This window comes from Chrysemys picta, chromosome 1 (assembly GCF_011386835.1).
Source record: "Chrysemys picta bellii isolate R12L10 chromosome 1, ASM1138683v2, whole genome shotgun sequence".
NCBI classification, from domain to species: domain Eukaryota; kingdom Metazoa; phylum Chordata; order Testudines; family Emydidae; genus Chrysemys; species Chrysemys picta.
Window position 1 is genome coordinate 356323016 of NC_088791.1, and position 13102 is coordinate 356336117.

Below are 13102 nucleotides of genomic sequence, written 5' to 3' on the forward strand. Positions count from 1 at the left end.
TTTAAAGGACAGGTTACAAACCATAGTTAATAGTTCCACAACGTCACATTTGAGTTCTTTCAGAACTCTTGGGTGAATGCCATCTGGTCCCGGTGACTTGTTAATGTTAAGTTTATCAGTTAATTCCCAAACCTCCTCTAGTGAAACTTCAATCTGTGACAGTTCCTCAGATTTGTCACCTACAAAAGCTGGATCAGGTTGGGGAATCTCCCTAACATCCTCAGCCGTGAAGACTGAAGCAAAGAATTTGTTTTTTCTCCGCAATGACTTTATCAAATTTAAGTGATCCTTTTGTATCTTGATCATTAAGGGGCCCCACTGGTTGTTTAGCAGGCTTCCTGCTTCTGATGTACTTAAAAAACATTTTGTTATTATCTTTGGAGTTTTTGGCTAGCCGTTCTTCAAACTCCTCTTTGGCTTTTCTTATTATATTTTTACACTTCATTTGGCAGTATTTATGCTCCTTTCTATTTCCCTCACTAGGATTTGACTTCCACTTTTTAAAGGAAGTCTTTTTATCTCTCACTGCTTCTTTTACATGGTTGTTAAGCCACGGTGGCTCTTTTTTCAGTTCTTTCACTGTATTTCTTAATTTGGGGTATACATTGAAGTTGTGCCTCTATTATGGTGTCTTTAAAAAGCGCCCATGCAGCTTGCAGGGATTTCACTTTAGTCACTGTACTTTTAATGTCTGTTTAACTAACCCCCTCAGTTCTGCATAGTTCCCCTTTTTGAAATTAAATGCCACAGTGCTGGGCTGTTGAGATGTTCTTCCCACCACAGGGATGTTGAACACTATTGTATTATGGTCACTATTTCCAAGTGGTCCATCTATAGTTACCTCTTGGACCAGCTCCTGCGCTCCACTCAGGACTAGATCTAGAGTTGCCTCTCCCCTTGTGGGTTCCTGTACCAGCTGCTCCAAGAAGCAGTCATTTAAAGTATTGAGAAATTTTGTTTCTGCATTTCGTCTTGAGGTGACATGTTCCCAGTCAATATGGGGATAATTGAAATCCCCCACTATTATGGAGTTCTTAATTTTGATAGCCTCTCTAATTTCCCTGAACATTTCATCATCACTATCACTGTCCTGGTCAGGTGGTCAATAATAGATCCCTAATGTTATATTCTTATTAGAGCAAGGAATTACTATCCATAGAGATTCTATGGAACATGTGGATTCACTTAAGATTTTTACTTCGTTTGATTCTACATTTTCTTTCACATATAGTGCCACTCCCCTCCACGCACAACCTGTTCTGTCCTTCCGATATATTTTGTACCCCGGAATGATTGTGTCCCATTGATTGCTCTCAGTCCACCTGGTTTTTGTGTTGCCTAATATATCAATATCCTCCTTTAACAGGGGGCACTCTAGTTCACCCATCTTATTATTTAAACTTCTAGCATTTGTGTACAAGCACTTTAGAAACTTGTCACTGTTTATCTGTCTGCCCTTTTCTGATGTGACCACGGTCTCTCTGTCGGGAAGTGACCATATGACAATGGGGAAATAGAGTCACGGTCTTGCAGGGCCTGTTCACTGGGGCAGAGTGGAAAGGAATTCACTGGGTTGCAACCTGGAACTGGGGACCACCGAGTCCTGTGTCAAACCAATCAGTTCCCCCTCACACTGTGAGGCTGTGACAAGCTGCAATCCTCTCAGGTCTTGCACTTACACAGCCATACACAGAGAGGGACACACCTAGGTGTTGAAGTTACCCCTGTCTTGTTGATCCAGACACTAGTCTGCTGCAACACAGACCCAGGGTCCGGGCCATGCTCCCTAACCTGAAGGCTTTAGCTGAAAACTGCTCAGCAGGTTACCTGTCTCCAGCACCCAGACACCCAGTTTCCAAAGGGATCCAAAGCCCAAATAAATCCGTTTTATTCTGTATAAAGCTTATACAGTGTAAACTCATACATTGTCCTCCCTCTTTTCATTGAAGGATCTTCAAAACACGTAGCAAAGGAAAGTCTCTATGAATATATCACTATTATACTGATAGGTAAACTGAGGCACGGAGAGAGATGACCTTGGCTAACGTCTCACAGAGAATGACAGACAGAAATGGTGGGTCCTGTTTTCCCTGATGTTACCACAGTCTCTTCCTGAGTAGCTGAGCACATGACAAGTAGGAAAGGGACTCAGCTCTAGGGGGGCCTGTTCATTGCGTGGGTATAACAGGTTTCCCCTGGATACAGCCTGGAACTGGGCTACCACTGAGCTCTCTGCCATACCAATATGGGCCCCCTCTCACACACTGAGGCTGTGATAAAATGCAATCTTCTCCAGATCTTGCACTTACAAAGCCATACACATGCAGAGAGACACCCAGCTGCAGTTACATGAATGCTTTCACTAGGCATCCATGAAACACCAATAGAGTAGAGGCTCCAGCCAGCTCCCCCCAGCTCCCCAGCCTAGGACACAAGAGTTGTACCATCCTCGCCTGGCCAAAAGCCTGACAAGTATAGGTTTATTTCCCAGTCTGCCCCTCCCTCAATGTGGAGAGGCCAAGCATCAGCCTGAGCAGATTTCCCTTTTACGTTTCAAACAACATCCTGTATTAAGTAAAACAATATAAAACAGATTTATTAATTACAGAAAGATCAATTGTTTAAGTGATTATCAGTAATAGTGTAAAGAACACAGTTGAAATCTGTGAAATAAACAACATCACAATCTAAGTTCAATACACTAGACAGGCTTTGAATCAAACAGTGTGTCACCCTGATGGGACAAACAATCCACCAATCTTCCACACACAGGCTAGAAACCCCTTCAGCCTGGGACCACAGCCCCAGTTCAGTCCCAGATTCTAACATCTTTTGTAAAAAGAAGAACAGGAGGACTCCTGTTCTTCTTTTTGCGGATACAGACTAACACGGCTGCTACTCTGTAACATCTTTTGTGTTCAGTTGTGGGGGGAGTGAGGCCAAGTGATGATGTTGCTTCCACATTTTATAGCTTCTGCCATGTGGAGGTAGCTTCATTTTTCCAAGCAAAAGCCCCCAGCACAGTTAGTGGAAAAGTACAGACACAAGATGGAGTCCAGTGTCCCAGGAGCTGGTCACATGCCCTTGCATCCTTTCAGAACTTTAGGTACAAAAATGATACATGTATACAAATAGTGTAATCATATTCAGCAAATCATAACTTTTCCATTGATCTCTTACATCACATATTTCATATACTTTGTAAAAATCACATCATAATCATAGCACCATGGTAAATATGGGGGTCCCGGGTGTTGCTTTGGGGCACAGAATGTCACACCTCTCCCCTTAGTTTACTTCAGGAGTGTTAGTCTCTGACTGATGCAGGAGCAGTGTGCTCAGGGTCCTCTTTACTTTTTGACCATACAACCCCCCAAGTGTTGCAAACATTGTAGTAAGTAACAGAGGGTCCTGTGGCACCTTTGAGACTAACAGAAGTATTGGGAGCATAAGCTTTTGTGGGTAAAAACCTCACTTCTTCTGATGCATCTGAAGCTTTCGTGGGTAAAAACCTTCAGATGCATCTGAAGAAGTGAGGGTCTTGCCCATGAAAGCTTATGCTCCCAATACTTCTGTTAGTCTTAAAAATTGCCACAGGACCCTCTGTTGCTTTTTACAGATTCAGACTAACACAGCTACCCCTCTAACATTGTAGTGTTTATCCACCGGTGTTCTTGCAAACTTCTGTGTACCTTTCCACACTTTGTAGATCAACCTAGTGATCTCAAAAGTCAGCAAATGTGTGCTTTTATACAGTGTTGTTAACCATTGTGCTTTTCCAACTAGCTGTAAGTCAATACATATATTCATCAACGCCATAAGGTGTTGTGCCTCTGTTTCCCACTCCAGAGAGCAGACCAGGTTTATTATCATTTCCCTTCTGTGACATGCTTTGAGCCTGTGAACAGGTGTTAGATGAGAAGCAGTATGGCTTAGTCACATACATCTTCTTGTTGATTACTCCTAGTATGTCCAAAAGCTTTCCTCCAAAATCATGCCTGCTACACCTTTTCATAGGTTTTCCATCACTACCAAATTTTTTATGCCATAAGATTTACCATTAGCAATTAACTTTGCATTATGAGATTTAATAATCATAGAATCATAGACTATCAGGGCTGGAAGGGTCCTCAGGTGGCCATCCAGTCCACCCCCCTGCTCAAAGCAGGACCAATTCCCAACTAAATCATCCCAACCAGGGCTTTGTCAAGCCTGACCTTAAAAACCTCTAAGGAAGGAGATTCCACCACCTCCCTAGGTAACCCATTCCAGTGCTTCACCACCCTCCTAGTGAAAAAGATTTTCCTAATATCCAACCTAAACCTCCCCCACTGCAACTTGAGACCATTACTCCTTGTTCTGTCATGTGGTACCACTGAGAACAGTCTACATCCATCGTCTTTGGAACCCCCTTTCAGGTAGTTGAAAGCAGCTATCAAATCCCCCCTCATTCTTCTCTTCTGCAGACTAAACAATCTCAGTTCTCCTCAGCCTCTCCTCCTAAGTCATGTGCTCCAGCCCCCTAATTATTTTTGTTGCCCTCCGCTGGACTCCGTAATTGCAGAATGGGGCGGAAAAGTGTCACTCAATGGGGGAAGGAAGAAAGCAGTTCTGCCAAGTACCTTCCGGCACAGGATTGCGGAGTACCTGCAGGAAAGTTTCCTAGAGAACTCTCTGGAGGAATCCTGGGAAACCTTGGTGTGTATCAACAGTCTGCTCCCTCATACTGCCTAGGTGCACAGGGAAATGCCCAGCACACAGAAACCCAGCCAGCCTTGTACATTTCTCTGCCCTCAACCAACCTCCACATTTCACAAAGCAAAACCACTTAGCAGGGGTCTATTTTCCTGCTTCTGGCTCACCTTATTGTAACTGCCGAGACTGGCTGGACACCTCCAGAGTCGAGAAAAGCTTCTGACAGGACACAGCTCTGGGCAACCCCGGCATGGGCTCCACATCTTCTAACGCCTCCACCTCTTCACCAATGACTTTCTCCTGTGGGTTAAGTCCAGTTTGCATCGTTTGCAGACCTACCAAAATATCCATGGGGCTCATGGCCAAGAAGGTGATGTCACAGACGAGAATAGCGTCCAACTCCTTATAAAAATGGCAGGTCTGGGGAGCAGCACCTGACTGACCATTTGCCTACCTTGCCGTCAGATTTACGGCACTTCTGATACATGGTACTTCTGGTATGTGGCACTCAGCTCCTTCACCTTTCCTGTGCACTGCAGTGTGTCATAATCATGGCTCTTTTCCAACAAGCTGCACAAAATCTGCCCTTAGGTGTTGAAATTCCTTCAGCTGGAGCACAGCTGGGACTGCACAGCCTCCTCTCCCCAAATACTGAGCAGATCCAGCAGCTCCGCAGTGGTCCAAGAGGGAGAGCGTTTGCTGTGTGGAGCCACAATGGTCCCCTGAGAACAGGCAGTGTGAGCGCTCCATGCCAAACAGGAAGGGGAATTTCAAAATTCCCAGGCCTTTAAAGGGGATTGGCAGAAGGTGTTTACCTCGCTGCAGGGCAGAGGAGACAACAGCAGTCAGGATGGGCATTGTGGGAGTCCTTTGGGAGAGGGGCGCAAGTGTCCATGCTGGCATGTCGTCAACTAAACTTTTGTGTAAAATATCTTACAACTCTTGTCAAGGTGATTTTATTATGTCATTGAAACTGAGGCGTTTCATCGTCAATAGTGGCCTTGCAGTGTGGACACCTCCACTGTTTCTTTGCTAAATGGATATAAACTGGTCGTCGGGAAGTTTAGGCTTGAAATTAGATGAAGGTTTCTAACCATCAGAGGGGTGAAGTTCTGGAACAGCCTTCCAAGGGGAGCAGTGGGTGCGAAAGACCTCTCTGGCTTTAAGATTAAGCTTGATAAGTTTATGGAGGGGATGAATTGATGGGATAACGTGATTTTAGTCAATAGGACAATAACATGTCATCGCTGGTTATTAATAAAAATGGTCAATGATGGGATATTAAAAGTTACTACAGAGAACTTTTTTCCGGAGGGTCTGGCTGGAGAATCTTGCCCACATGCTCGGGGTTCAGCTGATTGCCATATTTGGGATCAGGAAGGACTTTTCCTCCAGGGTAGATTGGCAGAGGCCCTGGAGGTTTTTCGCCTTCCTCCGCAGCATGGGGCATGAGTCGCTTGCTGGAGGATTCTCTGCAACTTGAAGTCTTTAAATCATGATTTGGCTAATTCAACAGCTGAGTCAAGGGATAGAATTATTCCAGGAGTGGGTGGGTCAGCTTTTGTGGCCTGCATCATGCGGGAGGTCAGACTAGATGATCATAATGGTCCCATAAAATATGGAATTCACATTAGTTGGGTCATGTGTTCATAATTCATATATCTGAATAATGATAATGTCATTTTTCAGTGTGTGAAGAGCGACCAATCTGCTTCACCCATAAGAACAGCCTCCAGTGGTGCATGTAATGTCTCATATTAACATTCTCTCCATCCAAGCAATTGTACTACGACCATCACCCTCAAGCCTGGGCACATACAGGAAGCCAGTGGAACATACGGTACATGCAGGAGACACCGTTCAGCCTCAGTGTTGGACACCTTCTCCCCTACTCCATGTCAGATTCCAACACAACCGACTTCACCAACCCCTCCAACTTCATCCTGCTGGGCATTCCTGGCCTGGAGACAGCTCACATCTGGATAGCCATAGCCATCTTGGAGAACTTCACCATCCTGTTCATCGTGAAGAGGGAGCCGAGCCTCCACGTGTCCATGTACTATTTCCTCAACATGCTGGCCATCACCGATATCGTCTTGTGTATGTCCACCCTCCCTAAAATGCTGGCAATCTTCTGGTTCAATTCCAGGGAGATCGATTTCAGTGCCTGCCTCACCCAGATGTACTTCATTCATTGCTTCTCAGTGATGGAGTCTGGGATCCTTGTGGCGATGGCTTTTGATCGCTATGTGGCCATCTGCCATCCCCTGAGACATTCCACCATCCTGAAAAACCCCGTTGTGGCAAAGATTGGCCTGGCCATAGTCCTGTGCGGTGGAATGGTCGCACTGCCCTCTCTCCTCCTGGCGAGGCAACGGCCATATTGCAGGACCAACACCATCCCCCAGCCATACTGCGCAAATACAGTCGTAGTCAAGCTGGCCTGGGCTGACACGCACGGCAATAGTTACTACGGCCTCTTTCTGCTTTTTGGTGTGTTGGGTCTGGATGGGATTTTTATTGCCCTGTCCTATGTCCAGATCCTCAGACCTCCCCACAAAGGACGCCCGGCTCAAGACTTTTGGGACCTGTGGCTCCCACCTCTGTGTCATTTTAGCCTCTTACATCCCAGGCCTCTTCATCTCCCTCATGTACTGGTCTGGCCAGAATGTGCCTGGGCATATCCACGTTCTCATTGCCAACATGTACCTCCTGGTGCCCCCCCATGCTAAACCCCATCATCTACGGGGTGAGGACCAAACAGATCCAGGACAGGCTGCTCCGGCTCTTTACTCATAAAGGGACCTAAAGTTTTCTCCTGGTGCTCTGACTGTGAGATTGAGTTTCCGTTCAGAGCTGGCTTGTGACATAGTGCTGGGCCCTCTTCCCTGAAACACTGACTGCACTGTCAAAGGGACATGAAATCCTTTCCTGGCCTCACTGTGCTGTGTCTGCCTGACAAACGGAGGAATCAGTCTGGGTACAGCTCATTAACTCACAGGGTTGCCACCTTTCTAATTGCTGGTAACTGGACACCTGAGGCCCTGTGCCCTGCACCACATATTCTCCCTTGGCCCCTAGCCCCTGTCCCATGTATTTCCATAAGGCCCCTCCCACTCTCCCACCTATTCCTCCAAAGCTCCACTCTCTTATCCACCTCTTCCTCCAGGCCCCGCCTCACTTCTGCCTCTTCCCACAAAGTGCCACCCCTGTTGCTGGCTCCTCCCCTCCCCAACCCCAGTCACTCTCTGGATTATCTCCACCTCCCTCCCCGCCCCCCCAGCTGGGCTCCCTCTGCTCTGGGGCTGGGACAGGAGCTGCTGCAGCCTGACAAGGAGCCTGTAGTGAGTACAGTGAGGACACAGTGCTGGGGCCGACAGACCAATGAGGAGTGGAGAGGGAAGCTAGGAAACCCTATAAGAGCAGTGGATGGTTGGTAGCAGGGTTGTAAGGCAGGTGGGTGAGATTGTGCATCGTACAACTTGTGGGCCCCAAAGGTCAGCCACAAAGTCCTGAGGGAAGAGACCATTGTGTGGCTTGTTTCCTTAGCTTTCAGTTCCCTTTTGTTCCTCCTGGCTGGGGGCCTGTAGCTGGCAGTGTGTATGGGTATGGACTGGGAGCCCTTTGCCCTAACCCAGGTCTTGGGGCCGGGGTAAGAGATCAGCTTTGAAGCTAGGAGGACAACAGCTGAGTGAGGTGACAGGATAAGCCCCCATGTTAGATGGGAAGTTGGGATGCTGGGTACAGGACAGGGAGGTGTTGGTAGCTCACAGTGAAGACGATAAATGGCAGATCTTCTATTATCTGGCTATTTGAACACGTACATAGCACCTTATCTGGAACTGCAGGGCACCCATTGCCCAGGGGCTGAATCTGAAAAGTGAAGCTAAGTCTAACATACACTCTTCATAATGATTTTGAACACTACATCTAGAAGCTCTTTTGCTAAGCAGCTAGGCAGCGTCATCATACAATTGCAGAATCATAGAATATTAGCGGTGGAAGAGACCTCAGGAGGTCATCTAGTCCAACCCCCTGCTCAAAGCAGGGCCAACCCCAACTAAATCATCCCAGCCAGGGCTTTATCAAACTGGGCCTTAAAAACCTGTAAGGATGGAGATTCCACCACCTCCCTGGGTAACCCATTCCAGTTCTTCACCACACTCCTAGTGAAATAGTGTTTCCTAATATCCAACCTGGAGCTCCCCCACTGTAACTTGAGACCATTGCTCCTTGTTTTGTCATCTGCCACCACTGAGAACAACCGATCTCCCATCCTCTTTGGAACCCCCTTCAGGTAGTTGAAGGCTGCTGTCAAATCCTCATTCTTCTCTTCTGGAGATTAAACAATCCCAGTTCCCTCAGCCTCTTATCATAGGTCATGTGCTCCAGACCCCTAATAATTTTTTTGCCCTCCGCTGGACTCTTTCCAATATTTCCACATCCTTCTTATAGTGTGGGGCCCAAAACTGGACACAGGCCCATTAAATTTCCCTTCCAACCCTGATATTCTATGATTGTCTGTGATGCTGGAGAGGGAGCTTCACCTTACCCGAGAAATCACAGGTTTCCACCGTAAAACGATGAAGCTCATCCAGCAGCACAGTGGGGGATGGTGTTGTGGATTTATGATGATCCTCTGGCTGGGTCCCTGTCATGATCCTGTGGCCCATGGAGATGGGCAAAGAGAGAGCAGACCACCGGTTTGGTGATTGTACCGGTGGCACGGTGCAACCCATGTATATCTCCAGAAAGATAAATGGAGCTGGAGGGAACTGAGGAGCCCCTACAGTGTCAGGGAGGGGAGACAAAATACAGCCCCCTGAGGTTCATCCAAGGAGAGGGGAAATGAGACAACTCCTGGACGGCAGCAGTATGGAAGATGGAGAGGACAAAAATGAGTAGGACTTCTCTCCCCCTCTCCCCCCACAGCTCCTGCCTGCACTCTGTGGGTATGGCTAGGGCTTGGGGCAGCCTGAACAGAGGGCTTCTTCTGCTGCTGCAGCCTGGCAACCCGGGATCTTCCCCTCGCCCGGCGGCTCCTACTGGGGTTGGAGGCTTGAACTCCTGCCAGCTGAAGATGAGGAACCCCGGGCTCGGGGCTTCTGCCCCCTTCTGCTGAGCTGCTCCACATGAATCACATCCTGATTGCCATGTTCTTTTTCTCCCTCTGAGCCACCTGGCACTGGGCACTGTCAGAAGACAGGCTATTGGGCTACATGGGCCATTGGTATTTCCCAGTCTGGCCATTTTTAGACCCCAGATGTATCTGCCTCCTGCTGTATCCCACTATACCCCACCCCACTCCCAGAGCTGAGATAAATCCCAGGACCCCTGACGGGATCTCTCTCTCCACAGAGTTAGTAACAAATTAAGAATAAACATTAAAATGTTAACACTAACCAGTATCCTTAAGTTACTTGCCATAAGATGTGAGAACATATTGGTTTTAGAGATGTCTGGGAAACAGCTGACAAGGGAGGAGAAGACGGGGGAAGTGACAGGAGCAGGGCATGGGGAGAAGACACACAGCAGGGTCAAGGCTTGACAGAAGAGGTGAGGCAAGATTGCAATTTCAGGGATCCACCTACAAGCAATTAAAAAGGTGGCAACCCAGTACAGTGTACATAGACTGACTCCCCAGTTCATCACATTGACACAGCACAGTAAGGACAGGGAAGGGTTTAATGTCTCTCTGTCTGTCCAGTAAGTGATTGAGGGAAGAGGCCCCAGCACCATGCACCAGCCAGCTCTGCACAGAGCTCAATCTGAGAGCCAGAACGCAAGGAGAAAACATTCAGGTCCCTTTATGAGTACACAGCTGGAGCAGCCTGTCCCGGATCTGTCTGGTCCTCACCCCGTAAATGATGGGGTGTAGCACAGGGGGCACCAGCTGGTACAGACTGGTCGTGAGAACAAGGAAGTGCAGTGGCACATTGTGGCCAAACCTCTGAATGAGGGAGGAGAAGAAACGTGGGATGTACAAAGGTGAGATGGCACAAAGATGAGAGATGCAGGTCCCAAAAGTTTTGAGCCGGGCATCCTTTGTGGGGAGGCGGAAGATGGCCCGGAGGATCTGAGTATAGGACACTGTGATAAAAAACACATCCATTCCGGTCACAGAGAGAAGATCAAACAGGCCATAGTAACTACTGATGCGGATGTCAGCACAGGCCAGCTTCACCACAGACATATGCCCACAATAGTAGTGGGGGATAATGTTGGTTCTGCAATATGGCCACTGCCTCGCCAGGAAGGGATAGGGTAATGTGATTATGACACTACGCAGCAGCACGGCAAGGCCTATCTTGGCCACAACAGAGTTTGTCAGGATTGTGGAATATCTCAGAGGATTGCAGATGGCCACGTAGCGATCAAAAGCCATGGCCACGAGGATTCCAGACTCCATCGCTGAGAAGGAGTAAACAAAGTACATCTGGGTGAGGCAGGCACTGAAACTGATCTCCCTGGAATTGAACCAGAAGATGCTCAGCATTTTGGGCAGGGTGGATGTGGACATGACCAGGTCGGTGATGGCCAGCATGCAGAGGAAATAGTACATGGGCCCATGGAGGATTGGCTCCCTCTTCACGATGAACAGGATGGTGAAGTTCCCCAACACGGCTATGGCGTACATAGCACAGAAGGGGATGGAGATCCAGATATGGGCTGCCTCCAGGCCAGGAATGCCAAGTAGGATGAAGGTGGAGGGGTTGGTGAAGTTGGTTGTGTTTGAATCTGACATAGCGTAGGGGAGAAAGTGTCCAACTCTGAGGCATAAGGATGTCTCCTTCATGTACCATATGCTCTCCTGACTTTCTGTGTGTTCTCAGGGTCTCTGGTGATGGTCACAGGAGAAATGCCTGAATGGAGAGACAACGTTAATATGAGACACTGCATGCACTAGTGGAGGCTGTTCTCACGGGAGAAGCAGATTAATCACTCTTCACACACTGATTTATGACATTTTCATTATTCTGAGAAAATAATTATGAACAATGACCCTACTAAATCCGATTCCATATTTTTGTTGTGCTCCCTGAATTAATAATTTCTACAATTTTTTGTGGGGGGACCTTAAGAGGCACCAGCAGGAAACACAAATATGGATACTGGTTATCCATCATTGTTCCTGAATGCATTGAGAGATAGGATAGGGAGTCCATACTGAAGGGAGTTCCCCATTCATCCAGTTGCTCAAAATCAGAGAGGGGAAAAAAACAAACTTTTCCACAGACATGTGCTGGGAGAAACATGTCAGCTAGAACATACCTCAGAGAAAATACCTGGGCGCCATTGATAGCAGCTCAAGAGAAACACCCGCTCATTCCCAGCAGTGGACAAAACAAAACAATGTTCAGATCTCTAAGATATGGGATGGAGAATAACATATTCGGGAATGTATTCAGTTTTGGTCACTCTCTACTAAGGATAGAAAACTCTGGGACTCTTTAGTTTATACAAGAGACAAAGGTGAGAGCATATGATATAGGAGAGGAAAATAAAAAATGAAACTGATTTACATTCCAAAGGACAGTTCCCAACTAGTACTATCGATAGACACTTAGTGCTCCAAGACAACAAATTCCCCAAAGCTCAGGAAAATTGTCAGCAAAACTGATTGGGAGGAAAAGTTTAGACAAAAAAATATGAATTTATATTGGTAATTCTTTGATAAGAAAGTGAAGGCAGCATTTAGGGGGAGGGAAGCAATATGTAACAAAGAGGAAATGGGAAAATAGCGAGCCAAGAATAGAAATCGGAATTTAAAAAAATGTATCAGGAACATTAAGACATCAGGGGAAAACTCCAAGTTTGGCAGGGCTATGGATTACAAAAAGGAGGTTATTATGTATATTAAGAACAAATGAAATCCTAGAAAAGTTTTATGTCAATTCCTGTGTTAAATGTAAAGTATTAAAAAATAAAGGGAAAGGGCTTTTTTTATAAAAGAATTGATAAGGTTAAGAAACAGTGGGAAATCGGACATGGGATTAGTTCAAAGAAAAATCTAGAAATGTAAGTAATGCCAGTCACCAAGAGGGTCTATGCAAAACAGATCTTGTCAAATAAACCTGATTTCATCCTTTTATGAGAGTACACATTGGTTGATCACGGGTTCACATGTGGTGGATCAAGGGAACAGTGCAGGTGCAACGTACCTTGATTTCTCAGAGTCATTTGATTTAGTAGGGGAAAATATTGAGTTGGAGCAGGGGAAGGATTTTATCTCTTCACATGCAATTGGTGAAATAAACTGCATCCAGTTCTGGGATCCACATTTGAAAAAAGATGGTGAAAACTTGGAGAGGGTGCAGAAAAGAGCCACAAAAATTCTTGGAGGATAGAGAAAAAGCCGGATTGTTAGACTTTAAGGTGTATATCTCTTTAACTTATCAAAAAGATG

The 13102-nt window shown here is 46.6% G+C and overlaps 2 protein-coding genes across 2 annotated transcripts; one reads left to right on the plus strand and one right to left on the minus strand.

The window, feature by feature from the left end:
• The first annotated feature begins 6539 nt into the window (after window positions 1-6539).
• LOC135982338 (olfactory receptor 52E2-like) lies at window positions 6540-7494 on the plus strand. Its single transcript, XM_065588490.1, has 2 exons — window positions 6540-7188; window positions 7313-7494. Exons 1-2 carry the CDS (start codon window positions 6540-6542, stop codon window positions 7492-7494), a joined length of 831 nt encoding a protein of 276 aa, XP_065444562.1.
• A 2998-nt stretch (window positions 7495-10492) lies between these two features.
• Window positions 10493-11491, minus strand: LOC135972530 (olfactory receptor 52R1-like). The gene has a single exon (XM_065550775.1). The coding sequence runs from the start codon at window positions 11489-11491 to the stop codon at window positions 10493-10495; it is 999 nt and encodes a 332-aa protein (XP_065406847.1).
• Between the last annotated feature and the right edge of the window lie 1611 nt (window positions 11492-13102).